Source organism: Scaptodrosophila lebanonensis, unplaced genomic scaffold, assembly GCF_003285725.1.
Source record: "Scaptodrosophila lebanonensis strain 11010-0011.00,11010-0021.00 unplaced genomic scaffold, SlebRS2 tig00000096-arrow-pilon, whole genome shotgun sequence".
Taxonomy (NCBI): domain Eukaryota; kingdom Metazoa; phylum Arthropoda; class Insecta; order Diptera; family Drosophilidae; genus Scaptodrosophila; species Scaptodrosophila lebanonensis.
In genome coordinates this window covers 1,507,458-1,525,500 of record NW_022060567.1, presented here as the reverse complement: position 1 = coordinate 1,525,500, position 18,043 = coordinate 1,507,458, and the positions used below count along the sequence as shown (strand labels likewise).

Below are 18,043 nucleotides of genomic sequence, written 5' to 3'. Positions count from 1 at the left end.
TTGGAATTTGATTGAATGCAATAACTTGGACGCACATGGTCACGCACGTGCTGGCTGAGGAAAAACAATTGCCAAGTTCTTGCCTTAATTTCATTAATAGCCGAAAACTTTGAGCCACGAATATGTACATACATATGTACGTATGTATAGTACTTGTATGTGTGTGTAGACGAGTATGTGTGTAAAGTAACAAATTGTACGAGCTATTATGGCCTTGCAAAAGATTTCGTAAGTATTTTTATGTCTTCATTTCAAAGACACAGATCGGAACGATGACAATATCTAATAGTAGTTGAGCCAAATGCCCATTTGGACACAAACAAGGCTGCATGATATGAAATAAGTAATAAATACGAACATTATGGCGGTGGCAACAACAACGTCGGACAAGAGATAAAGCGAGCACATTAACGCCACAAATTTCGACATAGATGTGACACAAATGTCACATACACTTATTGATTTGTGCAACACACACAAACATGCGAGTAAGCCGGACCAACACGATGATGCCGGGGCAGTGCTGACCAAGGTGCCACCAAGACGTGCGACCACTGAAACCGAACGTCTGGCTCGGATCCTGCCTAACCACTTACATAGTCAAGTCAAGTTAAACCAAAATTGAAACCCCAAAACTGTAATCGAACACTTTTCCTTTTCTGGACACAAAAACACGCACGCAGCAAGCCACAACCACACACACACACACACACGTACCTACTACGAACATGCAGACACCTAGGCGAATGTTTGTGTGTGTGTATGTGTGTGTGTGAATGTGGACGAATGTGCTGGGCATGTCGAAAGATTGCATTTACACGGACATTGACTCGCAGCCGCTGGTGAATCGTTCCCCCAACCCCTAACCCCCAACCAGCTCCCCCTCTCAGGCACAACCCCCAGCTCCGACTCATCACGGCTGTCTCATCCATAACCTATCCACTGTAGATGGAATACTATATTACTCACGCGAGTGCTGGTCCAACCTTGATTGGAAGACATACTACAAGTATAAATAGGTTCGAATAAAAGGAAGTATTCTAACATGTGAGGATGTTCCAACAGAGAAAGAATACTTAAAATAGAATGTGGGCTACAAGTATGATACCAATTTATTGATGTTTTAGCTTCATTAAATTATATCGACTGAATAAATAATAGAGCTTGTAGTCGGGGAAAACTATTAATTTGCTAGTATTGTGATTGTGAAGTTCCGGAGGGAGATATACTATAGCTTTCTATACTATATTATGTGGGTTCAGTGAATACTTGTAATACTCGAAATCCACTGATTGATGATTTCTACGCTTTTGGCCTTCAGTGGATGTAAATTAATCGAAAAATATTTTACAAAGTCTTATTACTGCTCTTGAGAGTTCTTTATATGTAATTGCTCAAAATTGCAATTATTTGCGTCTTAGGCGCACTAAGAAATTTACATCCTTAAATCTAACAAACTTTTGCAGTTGGATTGTTTTTATAGAATAAGTCGAAGGACTGCTTTCTAATACCTTCGATAGATTTATTTGATGCTCAACATTTTTGGGCTATAAATAATAAAATAATAAAAACAATGCATTGTAGTATATGAGCTGAGCACTTTTGCATATATTTGTACATATGTATAAGCATAGTACGGGTATGTAATAGCACGAGAGCACACTTTATCACGCGCCCATCTCCAACTTGCAGACTCTGGAGCCAGGGAGAGTCTATTAACGTTGTAGGCGCACGATGTTTGGTGTGAGGCGGCAGGTGGGGCGGTGGAGCGGGGACCTGTGGCTAGCCACGAGCTATTTGAAGCATTTGGCGTTGAAATTGTAGCCAGGTTAGCTTTGATTTTTTGCTGGCCCTAGGTTGAGCTCAGATTTTCTCAGATTTTACTAGCAAGCGTCTCTTTTTGAAGATAAAGTATTTTAGATACGAGTACCTACGAGTGTACGAGCACGCACAGATTAGCACATAGATACAAACCCATATACATATGTACATACCCGTACATTGTGGTGAGCTGGGGGCCATGCGAGTGAATGGAATCAGAACTCGAACCTTTCGGCATGTGCAGGGCAGCCATAGCCACAGCCACAGGCACAGTCACAGTCACAATCACATTCCGCGTTCAATGGGAAGCCTGCAATTTGTGCTTTGTCCTTTAGTCCTTGCGCAAGAAATTTGACAACTTGCATAATGTCTGGCAAAGCGCAGAAGTCAGTCTGCAGGCGAAATGACAAAGCACTGTCTATAGTAACACACCCACACCCATACCCTATACCTACCCTACACAGGTACCTACTTGTACACCATCCACCTGGATGGCTGAAATGGCCCATTTACCACTTATTCGCCCTTTGCTTTTGGTTTCGAAGTTGCACAAACCAAACTTGGAGCAGTGCTTAATTAACATGCTGCATTTGTGGCATCAGCAAACCCGTTCCTGCCACCGCCTCGTCTTCTATAATTTAATTTGTGGTCTTAGCTTTTATTTCAAGTACTTTGCCGAAAGCTGTGTGCCACTGGGGGAAGCATAACTATGTAGAAATTTAAATAATCGACCAGATTACTTAAGCATAGCCTTCGACCGCAAAATGCTTCCCTCTGCAGGGAGCGGGCCGGGGATGGGGATGGGCCCTAACAGCCCCCTCGGATCCTTCCATAGCGACCATCAAAAGCATCAGCTAGCACAGCTGTGTGACTGCGTGGGGACAGACTTAAGTACATGTTATGGCTTTGGATATTTTGCAAACTCTGCATGTTAGCACAGCCACCTAACTTAACGAGGAATAAACAGTTTGATTATGAATTTGAAATACGGTATTTTAATGTTTTTAGTATTAATTGATCAATGTTGTACCAAACAGAACAAAAAAGGACACCTATTTCTGTTTTTACACGGTAGATTGGTTCCAGAAACAACCGTGTAAAAAAGACATTGATCATATGCAAAAATAGGTGATTGGTTCCATATCTATAAAACCTATTAAAATCAGCGAAAAACAAGGATTTTTGTTTTTTTTTATCAAAGCTGTTTGTCAGTTGTGTGAGTTCTTATTTATTTATTTTGTGTTATTTTGAATCGTGCTCACATTTTTAATTTTCAAACCGTGTTAAATGAAAACCGTGTAAAATATACCGTGTACAAACAGAATTAGGTGTACTTGTATTTTATAATTGTCAACGCCTTAAATAGTCGCTGTCGTGTTGCAGAACTAGACCTATGGGAAGTGACTATTGCAAAGTATTTTGCTTAATATAGGTTAAGATATTACAGATATAAGAAAAGATTTACTTTTCTCAATGTATACCCTCATACATACTATATGTTGGACTATTTGCTGTTAAGAATACTTGCCAATAATCAAAGATAACGCCAGTAGAACTCAAAATTTCATTAGTTCTGATTTATTTGAGGGATCGGTGCAATTGTGGATTGTTTTCGTAGAAGCCCATAAATATAATCAAAACAAATTATTTCTTACATCAATTAAATTTCCGTCAATTTTTCCTATATTTTATTTTTTTTTAGTTAAATGAGATGGAAACTATTCTTTAAATGTTTGTTTTTTATTTTCATTTTGGCCCTTCACCTCTTGGGTATAAAGTATTAAAATATAGCAAATAAAAGGAGCCAATAGTAAACTTTTTCATTTATTTATTCATTTTTTGCAAATAACTTAGCAAATGGTTGTGGCCGTGGCTGCATTCCAGGTCCAGCCAGGTCCCTAGTATGTAGTATGGTTTGTGCGTGTCCGCAGCAGTTGGCCATCCATGTAATTAATTTAAGTGTTTATTTTATTTGGTTTGTGTGTGTGTGTGTGTGTGTGTGTGTGTGTGTGTGTGAAGCTTTGGTCTTTAAAATTGATTTTTTTCTACTCTTTTGGGGATGTAGCAGCTGCTGACTAAACAGGCTGTGGTGAGAGAGTTTGTGTGCATATTTGTTGTACTTGTATTTGTGGTGTTATGCAGGCATTTTGAAGTCCCCAACTGACTATGGCCCCGAACACCCACTGACCAGCCCAGCTTACTTTGCAGTTGGGGCCAGTCCTGGCGTCGGTGCTTTCGGTTCATTCTGTAACAATTCACTTTTCACTTGCTTCCACATGCACTCTCTGTTTAAATGCAATCCACTTTAATCGCCGCAATGTTTGCGCCAACAGTTGATAAATCCACAAATATTTATGCGCATTTGCCAAAAGGATTTGGCCAAACAGCTGATGACAATATAAAAAGCATTTGGGAATGCAGCTTAAATGGTTGTCAAGCCAGCGTCCTGCTCCTTTTTGTTTTCAGCAGGCAAATTGATTACTAATCGCCTTCCCATACTGGTTATACGCACTTCATATACTCATATACGACATTATTGATTGCCACAAGAGGTGCCCTTTTCTGGACATGAATCGGTTGGCTTAATATTGTAAATCAAAATAAAATTGTGGACGCCATATTTCTTTACTGATAGCAAATCGAGCAAATCCGACAGCCTGTACTCGAGACAGAACCCAAAATGTTTATATATTCTTGATTAGCATGCCAAGACGAGTCGATCTATGTTTGTCCGTTCGTCCGTATGAACACCTGGATCTCAGAGACTACAAGAGCTAGAGAAACCAAATTTTGCACAAAGATGCCTTATGAGTGTACGCTATACGAGTTTGCTTTATTTTTTTGGATTTTCCCTTACTTCCCCCCTATGGGGGATTTTCCGATTTTCCATTCGTATAATCGCCTATATCTCAGAGACTAGAGCCCCTAGGGGCACCAAATTAAGTAATTAAAAATATATTTTGATTAAAAATTTGTTTATTTTAAAACTACGTAGCTTAAATAAAGTTGCCAAATTATTGTACACAGAAGAAATTTGTACAGGGAGCTTACAAATACTTAAACGTTACGTTAGATACTACATACAAACATTTCAATAAAGGAAACCAACACCAGCTGTGTTAGTTTAAAATGAGAAATGTTTAATTTAACTTGATTTGAACGCTTAAGTCCATCCTTGATGATGACAAACCAAATATATGGTGCTGCAGCTGGGGACCTTTCAATTTCCAATTACATAAATTTTGCTGCCGTAGACCATTTTGGTGGACCGCGGAGTATCACTATCTTGTATAACCTGGCCTTGGAAAGTGAAGTACATCTTGTCCTGGTTTAAGTCGAAATGGTCGCAATAAGCGCGCTTCAAGCGATCCAATCTATCCGAGCGCCTTATCTTAAACCAAACAACCTCTTTGTCCATGTTAATCACGCGAAGATGGGTGAACATGCTGCAAAGAATTTCGATTAACAATTCCCAAATGGGCGCAACTATCTGAAGCACCACTTACTTAAGTTAACTTTTTCCAGTGATTTCGTGAAGTTTCCTGTTGTATTAATTGTTTAAACGCAGTGACAAATATACTTGTATATATATAATTAGAATCGATAGGTTGTTACTTCCGTGCCTAGAAATTAAAGGATATGTGAGGAATTAAAAAGTAATTGAATGATCCCAGTCTGAAAAAGCGCCAGCATAGATTCAACAATTCACATAATTTTAGTACCTAATAAGAATATTAAGATTGGTTTAAGGAGGTTTAATTGTATTATTATTATTTATAATTATTTATAATATTGTAAGCGCTGAAAGTTTATCTGGTAATGATTGCAAATTGACCAAAATCTAAAATTGATACTCCAATGACTCCTTAAAAGGTGTTTACAAGGTTCATTAGTTGCCTGCTTACGTTTTAAAGCTTCATTCGGTTTTCCTCACATGTTCTTCTTGTTTTAAGTGCTTTTGCTTCGAATTTTATAAACCACTTTTGTAACAACTTTTGCTACGTTGCGGTGCTCAGTGCCAATATGGTTTCCCATCACCGGCAGTTTTCCTCATGGGTTTGTAGTCTACGCTTCTTCAGTACAGCTGCAGTTGACATTTTTCTTCATTTTAGCCGTAACTATTGTTAAAATGTTGGCAGTGTTGCGAGTGTGACTAATCGTTGCATCTCCTGGCGCGAGATCAATGTAATAAAGCGTTTCCCAATCCAATTGATGGATATTTAAATCTCAATAATAATAGAATACCCGATTCACCAAAAGAATCTTTCTATTCCTGATTTACTCACATGAATGTTATCTCCTATTTCCTGGCGCTGCCGGACTTAAGCACATGTTTTATGTTTTTAAACAAAGTCGATTAACCTTTGAAATATCGATACAAAGCACGGTTCATCGAAGACCCAAACAAAATTGTAGCGGCTGTACAGCTGTAACGAACTAACGTTTTGTTCCGATTCCGCAAATCGCAACAACGATATTGTGACTCACTAACGGTTGATCGAAGACTCGAACAAAATATTATCGACTGTACGCATGCTCATTGAAAACCTGCTAAGCGCACTTGTTATCTTATTTAGTATTAGCTGCTTAAGCAATTATCTCATGGTCATCCACCTTGTTCTGAAACTGTATGAAAATTGTTATTTGTTTTGGCAATTTGCCGCATTATGTCTTGTGTGTATTATCTCAAGGAACATATAATTGGATTTTTTTCTGATTCCACATAGCACAGCTACAATATTTGGTATTAAGATATCACTCAATCACATTTATATTTACGTATTTACTTTGGTATATATGTACAAGTATAATCTAGTTAGAATATCGTCAGAATCAGGAAGGTATTGAATAATACAATATCCGTTCAGAATTGCATATGCGAGTTGTGCGTGGAAGTAGTCGAATAGATTCCGAGCTTGTAACATTTCTTAATAGCAGAATATCTATCATATCCCTGTATCTGAATTCCATAACCTCCTCGCGATGCGGCTAACGCTTATCGACGCTATTCACCGAATTAAATAGATGCAAGTTATCGAAAACTGTATATGCGTTCTGTCATCTCTAGGTCTGCACATCTCTCCGTGGAAAACGTGGTTAAGCTCAAACAGAAGTTTTTTAATTCGTCGGGGACATTTTGTGCTATTGGACGACAATGTACATAAAGGAGATTGTGTTGAGTGGATTCAAGTCGTTCGGCAACCATACTGAAATCAGTGGCTTCGATCCGAGATTAACGGCGATCACTGGTGCAGAGGGTTCAGGAAAGACGAATCTTTTAAATGCCATTTATTTTGTGCTGGGATCTAACAGTGTGCAAGATGTGAGTAGATGAAGAAAAGTAAAAGTGGGTGAACCGATTTCTCAACTAGTTGGCTATTAATTGTAGCTGCGCGCTGCAGGCGTGCAAGATCTGGTTTTCAACAAAGGGGAAAGGGCTTCTGTGACAATTGTCTTTGATAACACGGATGACACGCATTATCCGCTGGGGTACGAAGAATGGGAAACTATTGTGGTGACGCGTCAAATTGTGGGCGGAAGCCAAACCAGGTTCCTCATAAATGGCAAAAATGTAGAAGATAAGGATGTGCTGGAATTTTTTAAATCTGCTCAAATGAGCATGCAAAATAAACATTATTTTGTCGCTGAGGGTAAACTAGACTATATCCTAGGATTGGACACTAAAAAGGTAATCATCGTACTATAATGGGTCTAGAGCGTATTTTATATCCTGCATTATATTCCAGTTCTTGTTATTGGTGGAAGATGTAGCTGGCACGACTATTTACAAAATGAAACGTGATGCCAGCAGAGCTCTGGTACAAAAAATGGAGACTAAGGGGCGCGGGGCAACGGACGGGCGGATAGAAAATGTACCGCGTAAGGACCGCGCCATTTACCGAGAGTATCAAAAAATCTGTCGTGATATCGCGGCACTCACTCATATACACATATCGGCCCAGTATCAGAACCACCGTGAAGCTTTGCAGTTAGCGAAAGCTAAAGAGATTAAGATAAACAATCGTATTGACAACTGTCGCAGCACACAAGCCAGCAATGAGGAGGCAATTAGACGCATTAATGCGGCAATGAAGGACATTCAGATGAAACTTGCTGCTATATCGGGTGAACGCTTAGAGGCAGGGGCAGCAGATGAGAGTGCTATTGGGGCTACAGCTACGGCTATTCAGGAACCAGCTGAGGAAGTGGTGGAAGTGGAAGATACGAAAAAAAACGACATAGAGCAGAGCGAAGACCCACAGCAAGAGCTAGCGACTGAGAGTGATTTTACGGACACTCAGGAGCCAGCTGAGAAAGCGATTGAGTTGGATACGAAAATAATCGACCGGGCATTCGAGGACCTGTCCATAAAAGAGTCCAGCTTAGATCAGAAAACCGTATCCAACGTGATGTGTGAATTCTACCAGATGGATATGAATCCCTGCGTAGTATTGACGAATGACATGGGAGACAGCGTAAGAATAAGCAAACATTTTATTGTAATGCATCAATGGGTCGCACCTTATCCTTTTCACTTGGCAGATGCATAGCTTTGTTGCCGGAGATAGCGATGCAAGCATCAAGATTCAGCAGTGTGACAATTCGCAACAGTGTGCCACCTTCATACCTCTGTTCGAGGTCTTACCATACTTTCTGTACGAAATTGTTCATGAGTACGCACAGGCAAAAGTAAGTCTCCCTAAACCGAAGTCGAATAAATGCCCTAACAATTCCACTTTTAGTACGGCAAGGATAATGACAATTGGAACTTATGCATTATAACATATGAGCCCATCGAAAAAGTCTTTGAGAACGCTGTGAAGGTAAGCCCGTGGGCTAATCATAAATATTTCCCATTTGTAATTAAAACTATTTAAAGCAAACTACTGACCACAATTTGGGATTGCATGTGCTAGATCAGAAAGACAATGCTGATGATGCCGCTTCGTTTACGAACGAAAATATATTAGACGAGTTTATCATTTTTAAAAATGACAAAGATGTTGAGCAAAAGCAGGCCGAATACAAGAAAGTGATAGAGGACTTGGCGTAAGTGACCCTTCGATTATATGGGACTGTATAGCAATATACTGCTGTCGTTTCTCATTTCAGTAATATCGATAGCGAACTCAGCCAGATCAATAAACAGAAGATTTTGCTTGAACAGCGCTGTCAGCAATTGTCCAAATACATAGGTCTCTCTAGCCACAAAGCTTTAGCGTTACAACTGAATCAGGAGAAGGACTCACGCGACGACATCAAGGAGGCTTCACGCGATGAAAAGGGGAGCTCCAACCCAAAACCTGTCGATTCCAAAGAAGATTTAGAGCGTGAGCTGCAGGCTCTGTTCAATAAGAGAGAAATGTTGCTGGAGCAAAACGTGGAGCTCGAACTACAGGTAGAGAAAAAAGTACTGGAAAAGATCAAGATCATTAATGAAGGGATGGAAGCTGAGAAGAAGATGGAAGAACTGGAATGCAAATATTCATGGATAACAGAAAATAGGGATTTTTTCGGAAAGAAGAACACACGCTACGACTACTCCAAAGATAATGCTGTAGATGCCGGGAAAAAATTGGAAAAACTACTAGAGAAGAAGAGCCAAATGGAAGGTAATCGAAAGTTAAGCAAAATCCTACAAGACTTGGTAATGAGAGAGTACGAAGTCGATATCCGTAAGCAAGTGCAATCTATGCAAAATAGCGAATTACGGACACTAGTGCATAGAATTGATGATGAAGAAAAGAATCAGTTAAAGGTGACGCGCGACATCATCAACGAACATTTCGCCAGCATATTAGGCACATTGTTGCCCGGCGCCCACGGCCATGTCGAAGCTATCATGGAAAATGGCAGATATACTGGTATGGAGTTGAAAGTGGGCTTCGATGGTGTTTGGAGAGACAGTGCTGCTCAACTGTCCCCCAAGGAGAGGTCATTGGTCGGGCTCTCCATGATGCTTGCCATCTGGAAATATGCGCCAGCACCGATTTACGTTTTAAACAGGATAGAAGGGACCCTTGATGATGGCGAATTAAACAAAGTTGCAAGCATTCTTAAGAGCTTTTCTGGATCGCAGTTGATTATTACTTCCCAAGCGGATGGTCTACTTGATCGTGCCAACGTCACATTTCGCACCGACTTCAGGAAAGGAAATTCGACGATTGAACGCATTGCCAAGCGCTAAACATTTCTTTATGCCTCGCACCAAAACTTTTTTTAAACTTTAATTCGCCAATATTGGTAATATTTATAAAAATACGGCTTAACATTATTTCAATGTATGCATGTATTCGTGTGTATATATATTTTTTTAATATTTTATGACCAATTGCTTTATAAATGCTTTGGTAATGTTGATTTCATTTGGGTCTACATTAATCACTGAACGAGGTACAAATATCTTGATAATATTAACTACCGATAGGTAACGGTAGCTACTAGCTAGCGAAGAACATATTTAGTTTTAATAAGGAAAAATACACACAAGTTCGTAAAAGAAACGAGTATTGGTCTACAAATATACTTAGCTAAGAAAGGGAGAACAGATTTTATTTATGTATTATGTATTGTAGGCTGGTTAGTAATTCGTAAGCCAACAATTAAGTAACCCTAGATAGCAAGAAGTGGAGCGGAGTCACAGAAGAGAAGCAAACTTACAAGACGATGAAGTGGACAAAAATGATGTGTTAGCAAGGAAGCAGACGGGTCGGCAGACCTAAGACGACAACGTGGGCCACAGCTAGACAGACGGCTAGAAATGGAGTTAGGAAAGTTCTTGTAGAAGCCCAGTGGAGTCAAAGGAAAACAAATGGGCGGGAAAGCGCAGCACAAAGCTCGTATGACGGCCGGCTTGTGAGTTAATCGAGGGGAGTTCGCCGAGAAGGGCAGACGATGGACCAATGATGACAAGCCAACGAAGTGCAATAACTTTTGTAACTTCAAAACGCCACATACTTGTATTGTATTCTTATAAACTCAGCCCCATATATGTATATGGGTATGGTGGTCACGTTCGAATCGAGCTTGCGCTTATGCAAGCTATTTATGAATTCGAAGTTCTCAGTTATTGTAATAAAACTGCAGAAATGCTGAAAGAGGGAGTTGGTCCAGACCACAGGCTGTTAGATGTCACAATGTTGGGCAGGCTCTTTGGTTGTTATTTTTGTTGGCCGCCAATGACAACGTTGTAGTTATTGTTATTTGTTTGTCCTGCTGCACGTGCGAGTGTGTGTGTGGGTGTAGGTGTAGGTGTGTGGTTTCCATTGTCATTGTGTACGTGCGTTTTGGCATTGAAACAAATTGAATAGTTGCGTTCGTCTTTGGCAATGGCGGCGCTGACGACAGCAATTGGAGCGGCCACAAAAGAGCAGGAGCAGAGGCGAAGGCATCAGCTATAGTTAATGAAAAACTGGAAGGTTGGAATAGGTTTTTTATGCACGTATGTATGTATGTATGTGCCAAGGACAACACACACACACACAAATACAGGTATAGTGACTGTTCGCCTACAGCAATTAGCCACGTTCGAGTCTAAAAGGCCACTTACGCTGTCAATAACTTAATTTCCGTTACAACGTGATTTAATTAACGATTACAATAAGCAGCCAGCAGCAGCAGCTCCACCACAAACTACAACAACAACAATATTATACAGACTTATGCGGACCACTGTTGAAACAATTAAGTGAGTTTCCTTGTCATTTTGGGTTAACCGCGCAACTTATTATTGAGTTGGCTTCCACCCAAAAAGTTAATACACGTTGCGTGCGTGCAGAATGGCGTGCCCTTGTGCATGTATGAGTCTGTATATATATACATATGTGTGTGTGTGTGTGTGTGTTTGCCGCTATGTGAGTTACTGGCTTATGTATAATTGCAGTTACAACAAGCGTTGGCAAACGTCGGATCGACGAGCACGCGTGCCAGCCTTCTGCAGAAGAGAACCTCCGAGATTAGAGATGGCTGCGTGAGATAAGGTAACAGGCCCTTTACAATACCGACAGCTCCCAAAAATAATAAAAACAATAATTCTAAATGCTGATTAATTATAAATTTACCATTCCGAGAGTCCCTAACAAATCTTTGCTAACAAACGCAGATGTACTGGCAGAACTGAAATTTAGCGTTCTCTGACTTGTTAAAGCTTTAAATTAAATTAAAATAATAAATAGACATATTATTATTTGTAGAAAACTCGAAGGCACTTGATAGAATGGGAAAACAGATGTGCGCAGGTTGTCGCAAAATGGATAAGCTTAATATCTTGGCTAATCTATCTTGGAATGTAATCCTCAGTCGGATAGATGGCTAAAGCCATAAATAAACAGAGACAGAAACAGAATAAAAATAACGAACAAAATTTTATTTGAATTTCATATGTTTATTTAATACAAATACAAAGATATCGTTACTACTATGCGTATTTCACTATTACTAGGAGTTACCACAACTTATGCTCAGATTTCGGCTATGAGTCGGCACCTACTCGTATATTCTGTTTATACGATTTCACTGTAGCTTTTAAACGAATTTTGATATGATTTCGTAAAGAATTGCAAATTTTATTCTCATATATTGCTAGCTAATAGTCGTAGATTTGAGAAAATTGGATAATTATTAATGCGCTTAACTGAATGCCATTATGGCCCGTCTCCCTGTAATATTGGCACGTGCACATATCTACATAAGTATATACCTACTTGTACATATTTTCAACATGTGTATGTATTTGTGCGCAATGTTCTGTGTCTGCTAATATGCGTGTGTGGCTGTGGTCAAGAACAGCTCTTGCTCCTCTGCGGTCACGCACGATGGTAATTTGCCATTAATTTGGTTTGATCATCATTAAATAGAACTAGAACTAGTGTAGAACTAGGCATGAGTAATAGAATGCCGCTGACTTTCGAAGAGCAGCTATTCCAACTAACTAACCTTGCCAACTTTTCAGTGTTTACACCAAACATTACGCATACGCAGTGTATGACCTTAAACATGTTGCTGCTGTTGCGGTGAATTCCCTGCGATTCTGGGTTAGCCCGGCAAACAACGACAACACAACGCACTTTGGCTTCCACTTCATTTACAATGCCTCACCCCTAGCCCACTGTCTTTACTCTACGGTTAACAACCAAAGCTTTTGCGTGCATTTTTGGCTCGGATAGTTGGCAGCCAAAGTAAAGTAAAACCAAAAAAAAAAAAGAAAAAAAAAGAAGAGCAGGTGGAGAGGGAGAGAGTGACGAAGAGAGCCCCATTTGCGGCCCAACTGTCCATGTTAATTTGCGGTTGCCACGCCCTTCATATCCGTGCGCCCCCATCACAACAATGCACGCGGCGCAGCGCAAACACAAACAAAGTTTTCATTTAACTTGCAGCGCCATGGCCATTGTTTGTGCCACGCCCACTCTGTCCACTGGTTAATCGCTGCATTTAAGCGCATTAAGCGGTGAGTGGCAGCTGCTGAAATGCAAACGATACACGGAACATGATGCATGACGCGCGAACAAGAGTTGCGTGCATCAGGAGCCGCGCTGATTTTGGATGAATGCGGATGTGCGGATCGTGGCCGGAAGGGTGCTGCTTTAGGCGGACCCCATGCTGATAACATCGATTCCGCATTTTCGCACAGTGCTGGCGGTCGCGCGATAAGAGTCGTATAGTCAGACACACTTAAGCGTTGGCTTGCCTTTCATATTGTGCACCAAATAATCAGAAAGTGCCTATTGAAAACGATTTTATTGCACTTTTCAATGCGTTTGAACCAACTATGGAACATTTCCTTCGACCAATCCAATAATCGAACGCAGTGTTTTATAGCAAACTATCCTCCAAAAATCATGAGGGGAAATCAATTAGTGGATTCTGTAACTGATTAGAATATTTAATTCTAATTAGGTTGAACATAAATGAATGACCTGTTTAATTCCCATTATAGTACATATACGTACATATTTCCACTAGCCTCGTATACACTTTGGGTACCGAGGAAAAAAAATATATTTCATTTGACACAACTTAATGTCTATTGGTCGAATCTAGTAGGCTTGCGACAATTACAGCCTACCTTTGAAATTGATGTCAGTTGACTTGCTGAGCTCTAGAACTTATTTTATACACAATCTCATTCTTTTCCCGACTTTGGTACTGAACACGTCCAAAAAATAAACAAATACCTTTCGAGAAATTGTTCGCACTTTTGGAATATGTTTTAGTATTCAAAATTTGTAGGTTGGTAAAAAAATCATATGTAGTTAGTTCCACATAGCTTCAATTTTCTAACTTGTTGGTGGAACCTACTCGCAGACTGAGGGTGCCCAAGGAGGTATGGCTTCAGTTTGGAATCCGGACGACGGGGCTAGTCCAAGTGTTTGGCTGAGCCGGATACAAATAAGTGAGCTGAAGTATATGCAGCTTTGTGAGGTGGAAGTAATGCGACTCCTGTAGGGTCGAGGTCGACTTACAATGCCAGATGAGAGCTTAAAGCTGAAGTAACCGTGTTGGCTTCTGTCAATACGAGGTCAACCTGTCGAAGAACACTGCTCCGTTGCACCCCATGCGTGGGGGTGCAGTCAAGTGTGGCCACTGTTGCAAGTTGTAGAGATGCCCACGTCGTCCACATTGTTTCAGTCCTCGTCCAATTGGATGTCATGGTGATACTGCATCCAGTTTGAAATGTTGAGTCACAATACAGTACAGGACAGAGCATACTTGCCAAAGTTGGGAAATTACAGGTGTCGTGCAGAAGGTGTACGGCCACCAGAAAATAATTGATCCAAATAATTAATGTTGTATGAGAAAAGCGTGTATATTTTTTAAACTATGTATATTTTGTAGAAATTAAAGCAGCCTTCCCCCACCCGGCATATAATAAATGTTCTTCAAATGGCAGTAAATCGGTCGTTACTTCTCTTATCTTGTAAAGAAGTGTATGCTTATACTAACGATCTTTTTTTTATTGGGAATTGTTGGAGCTAAATGGTAAATTTCAAATAATATAAGACAACAAATTGTTATCTCTATATACATATATAAAACAGTTTATCCTGACTGACTGATTGGCAATCAACGCACAGCCCAAACGGTAAGAGCTAGGAAGCTGATTTGGACACAAGATCCCTCTTATAGTGAAAGTGAGCACTAAGAAGGGGTTTCGGTAAATTCGAGCTCCAAAGTGGGGAAAACGAGCTCCAACGTTTGTATGAAAAATCTACAATTTTTATCCGACTAGTTTGTATACTCTCACAAAAAATACAAAAAAAAACTGTATACTTGGATTTTCAATATTTTTCCTGCGGCCTGAATAATAATGATTTTCCGGTGAAAAATTCAGTAAACGAAAAGCTATTTGCAATCAACGCACAGCCCAAACGGTAAGAGCTAGGAGGCTGAAAATTGAACACATGTTGTCTTCAGTGGTGTAGGTGAGCACTAAGAAGCGGTTTTGGAAAATTCGAACGCCAAAGGGGGGAAAACGGGCTCCAACGTTTGTATGAAAAATCTATAATTTTCATCCAATTAACTTCAAACTTAGTTTGTATACTCTCAAAAAGAATACAAGAAAAACTGTATACTTGGTTTTTCACCATTTTTCCTGGGGCCTGAAAAAGGGGGGTTTTCCGTGGAAAAATTGAAACACAATCAACACCCCACAGCCCAAACGGTAAAAGCTAGGAAACTGAAATTTGGGCTCAAGTATCCTATCATGGTGTAGATGCGCACTAAGAAGGGATTTTTGAAAATTCGAGCTCCAAAGGGGGGAAAAGTAGCTCCAAAGTTTGTTTGAAAATTCTGCATTTCTGAATCGATCAACTTAAATTTGGTTTTTATAATCTATAAAAGAATACAAACAAAACTGCATACTCGGTTTTTCGAAATTTGTGTTGGAGCTTGAATTATTGGGGTTTTAATATTTATGCATTTTTTCAAATGAAAAGTTTGTGTTATAAATTTTGTCCGATCGATTTCAAATTTGGGTAATATAATATACGTAACTAAAATTACAACTTTGCATTTAACGATTTTTAAAATATGCATTTTACAAATGCAGGCAGAACAAACAATACAAAATATCAAACAGTTGGGGACAACTAAGTATACATACACACACACACACACACACATACATACATACAAGCAAACGGTTGAAGTAGCCAAATCAAAATGTGAGACACTAATGTGTGAATGTTCATTTGTACACATGTATGTACATACATACATACATACATATGTATAAAAGTACATTCGTCTTGCACTGACAGGGCAAGAAATGTTAATAAATAAAAAATTATTAACATTATAACATAAACATTTTTATGTTATTTTTTCTTTGTTTAGTACATTTCGCATAAGGGGTTTTTAGGACAACGGACTACAAGGGCGTACTCAGGTTGGGCAGGGGGGACATTGCTCCCCTTAGAAAGAATTTCGCATTATGAATTACACCAGCACCATATGTATTACATACGTACATACATATGTACATACGTCTGTATGTATAGTATGTACATATGTACATCAATAAGTATGTATGTACGTTCATACATTCCTATATACATATATAGGTTTGTATGTACAAGTATGCAGTGGGCTATCGAACACTGTTGTTTAATTGTAAAAAATAGTTTTCTATGGTTTCAAATCAAAATTTTTAAAACAACAACAACAACTTCAAGTTATTGGCTCGCAAATCTTCTTTCGTTTTGATCATTTACGCCTGTTCATTACATACGCAAAATGCCAAAAGTTTACAGTTACAGTACCCATACAAATAAATTTGTATGTATGTATGGGTACAGTGTACAATCGAATACAGTATTATAATCAATAACTCTCAAACGATGTTTTTCGATGTATTTGTATTCGACATGTATTACGATATATCAACACAAGTATCGATATTTTCGATATATCGCATTTAATTTTATTATTGGGGTTTTAATATTTATTCACTTTTTTAAATGAATAGTTTGTGTTATAAATTTTGTCCGATCGATTTCAAATTTGGGTAATGTAATCAACATAACTATATCAACAAATTGGCATTCAACGATTAAAATATAGCAATATGTTTTTTACTTGCCATATATCAAATATCAAATAGTTGGGAACAGTTCGTGTCTATGTGTGCCCATGCATACATACATATGTACAAGCATATGTATCTATGCCTGTATATGTATGAAGCATGTAAATACAAAACAACAACAACAACTTCAAGTTTTTGGCTCGCTCATCTTCTTTCGTTTTGACCATTTAATGTTAATTGCAAAGGCAAAACGCCAAAAGTATACAGTTACCGTCGCTAGGCAACGACTGCGTAAGCGATAGTAAAGCAGAAACCGAATAACGGAGCTACGCATATTCTGCTTCGCATTGCGGGCAGATGTATGTATGTATATGATTTGTTCTTATCGATCTCAATAAATAATTAGATTTTATTATTTAAATATTCTGCTTATTGCATTCAAACTTCGATATTTTGATGGTATCGGTGGCTTCAACTATCGAAAGTTCTACTCTAGCAAATTGAGATGAGAATTGTTAGTGCTTTTTGATCGTGGCTCATCGCTGCACGGCATTGACACGAGTGCAGTGTTTCATATTCCGAGGTTGTGCGTGACCGTATTGACTCAATATGGCACGAAAAGGCTCAAATGTGAATTTAAAATTAGGATATACCCTTATAATTATTCCCCTTTTTTGCACATAGTCTATCTTAAAATGTTGCGTTATCTCTATATACAAGTATAAAACAGTTTGTCCTGACTAATTGGTGATCAACGCACAGCCCAAACGGTAAAAGATGAAATTTGAACTCAAGTATCCTTTCATAGTATCCATCATAGTGTAGGAGCACACTAAGAAAGGCTTTTGGAAAATTCGAGCTCCAAAGGGGGGAAAACGAGCTTTAAAAAATATTAGTTATAGTGGTCATGTTCGTTTAACGAAATAGTTTGGCAAGAACAAAAATGTAACGGACTACTGAACCATTTTTTGTCAAGAACAGAAAATGTTCATTTAAATACCTTAAATGCCTTCCTACTGGTAACTTATAAGGTGAAAACATATGGGTAGGTTATGCACACACAAAATAAATACAATTGGAAACATTATATTGAGCCGGGTTAAGACGGGCAATACCTGCTAGTAATTCATATAGAAGTTGTTTCGGGAATATTTTGTATAGCTTAGATTTGGATTAATATTTGTTGATATAATTTAA

At 39.0% G+C, this 18,043-nt stretch overlaps 1 protein-coding gene and 2 long non-coding RNA genes across 3 annotated transcripts; 2 read left to right on the top strand and 1 right to left on the bottom strand.

The window, feature by feature from the left end:
• Positions 1–5,070: 5,070 nt before the first annotated feature.
• Positions 5,071–6,015, bottom strand: LOC115627647. Its single transcript, XR_003995721.1, has 3 exons — positions 5,727–6,015; positions 5,328–5,444; positions 5,071–5,267 (listed from the first exon to the last, which is right to left on the bottom strand). It is a non-coding gene; the product is annotated as an uncharacterized LOC115627647 (long non-coding RNA).
• Positions 6,016–6,976: 961 nt separating this feature from the next.
• LOC115627676 (structural maintenance of chromosomes protein 2-like) lies at positions 6,977–10,009 on the top strand. The gene is made up of 7 exons (XM_030523418.1): positions 6,977–7,144; positions 7,211–7,510; positions 7,569–8,297; positions 8,365–8,511; positions 8,565–8,645; positions 8,702–8,871; positions 8,935–10,009. The coding sequence occupies exons 1-7, from the start codon at positions 6,977–6,979 to the stop codon at positions 10,007–10,009; spliced, it is 2,670 nt and encodes an 889-aa protein (XP_030379278.1).
• A 3,965-nt stretch (positions 10,010–13,974) lies between these two features.
• LOC115627601 lies at positions 13,975–14,709 on the top strand. The gene is made up of 2 exons (XR_003995710.1): positions 13,975–14,212; positions 14,266–14,709. It is a non-coding gene; the product is annotated as an uncharacterized LOC115627601 (long non-coding RNA).
• The last annotated feature ends 3,334 nt before the right edge of the window (positions 14,710–18,043 follow it).

Coding starts and splice junctions, on each gene's coding strand:
- LOC115627676 (XM_030523418.1), top strand. CDS start 6,977: ATGTACATAAAGGAGATTGTGTTGAGTGGATTCAAGTCGTTCGGCAAC. Junction 7,145..7,210: donor GATCTAACAGTGTGCAAGAT/GTGAGTAGATGA, acceptor TATTAATTGTAG/CTGCGCGCTGCAGGCGTGCA. Junction 8,298..8,364: donor CGAATGACATGGGAGACAGC/GTAAGAATAAGC, acceptor TTCACTTGGCAG/ATGCATAGCTTTGTTGCCGG.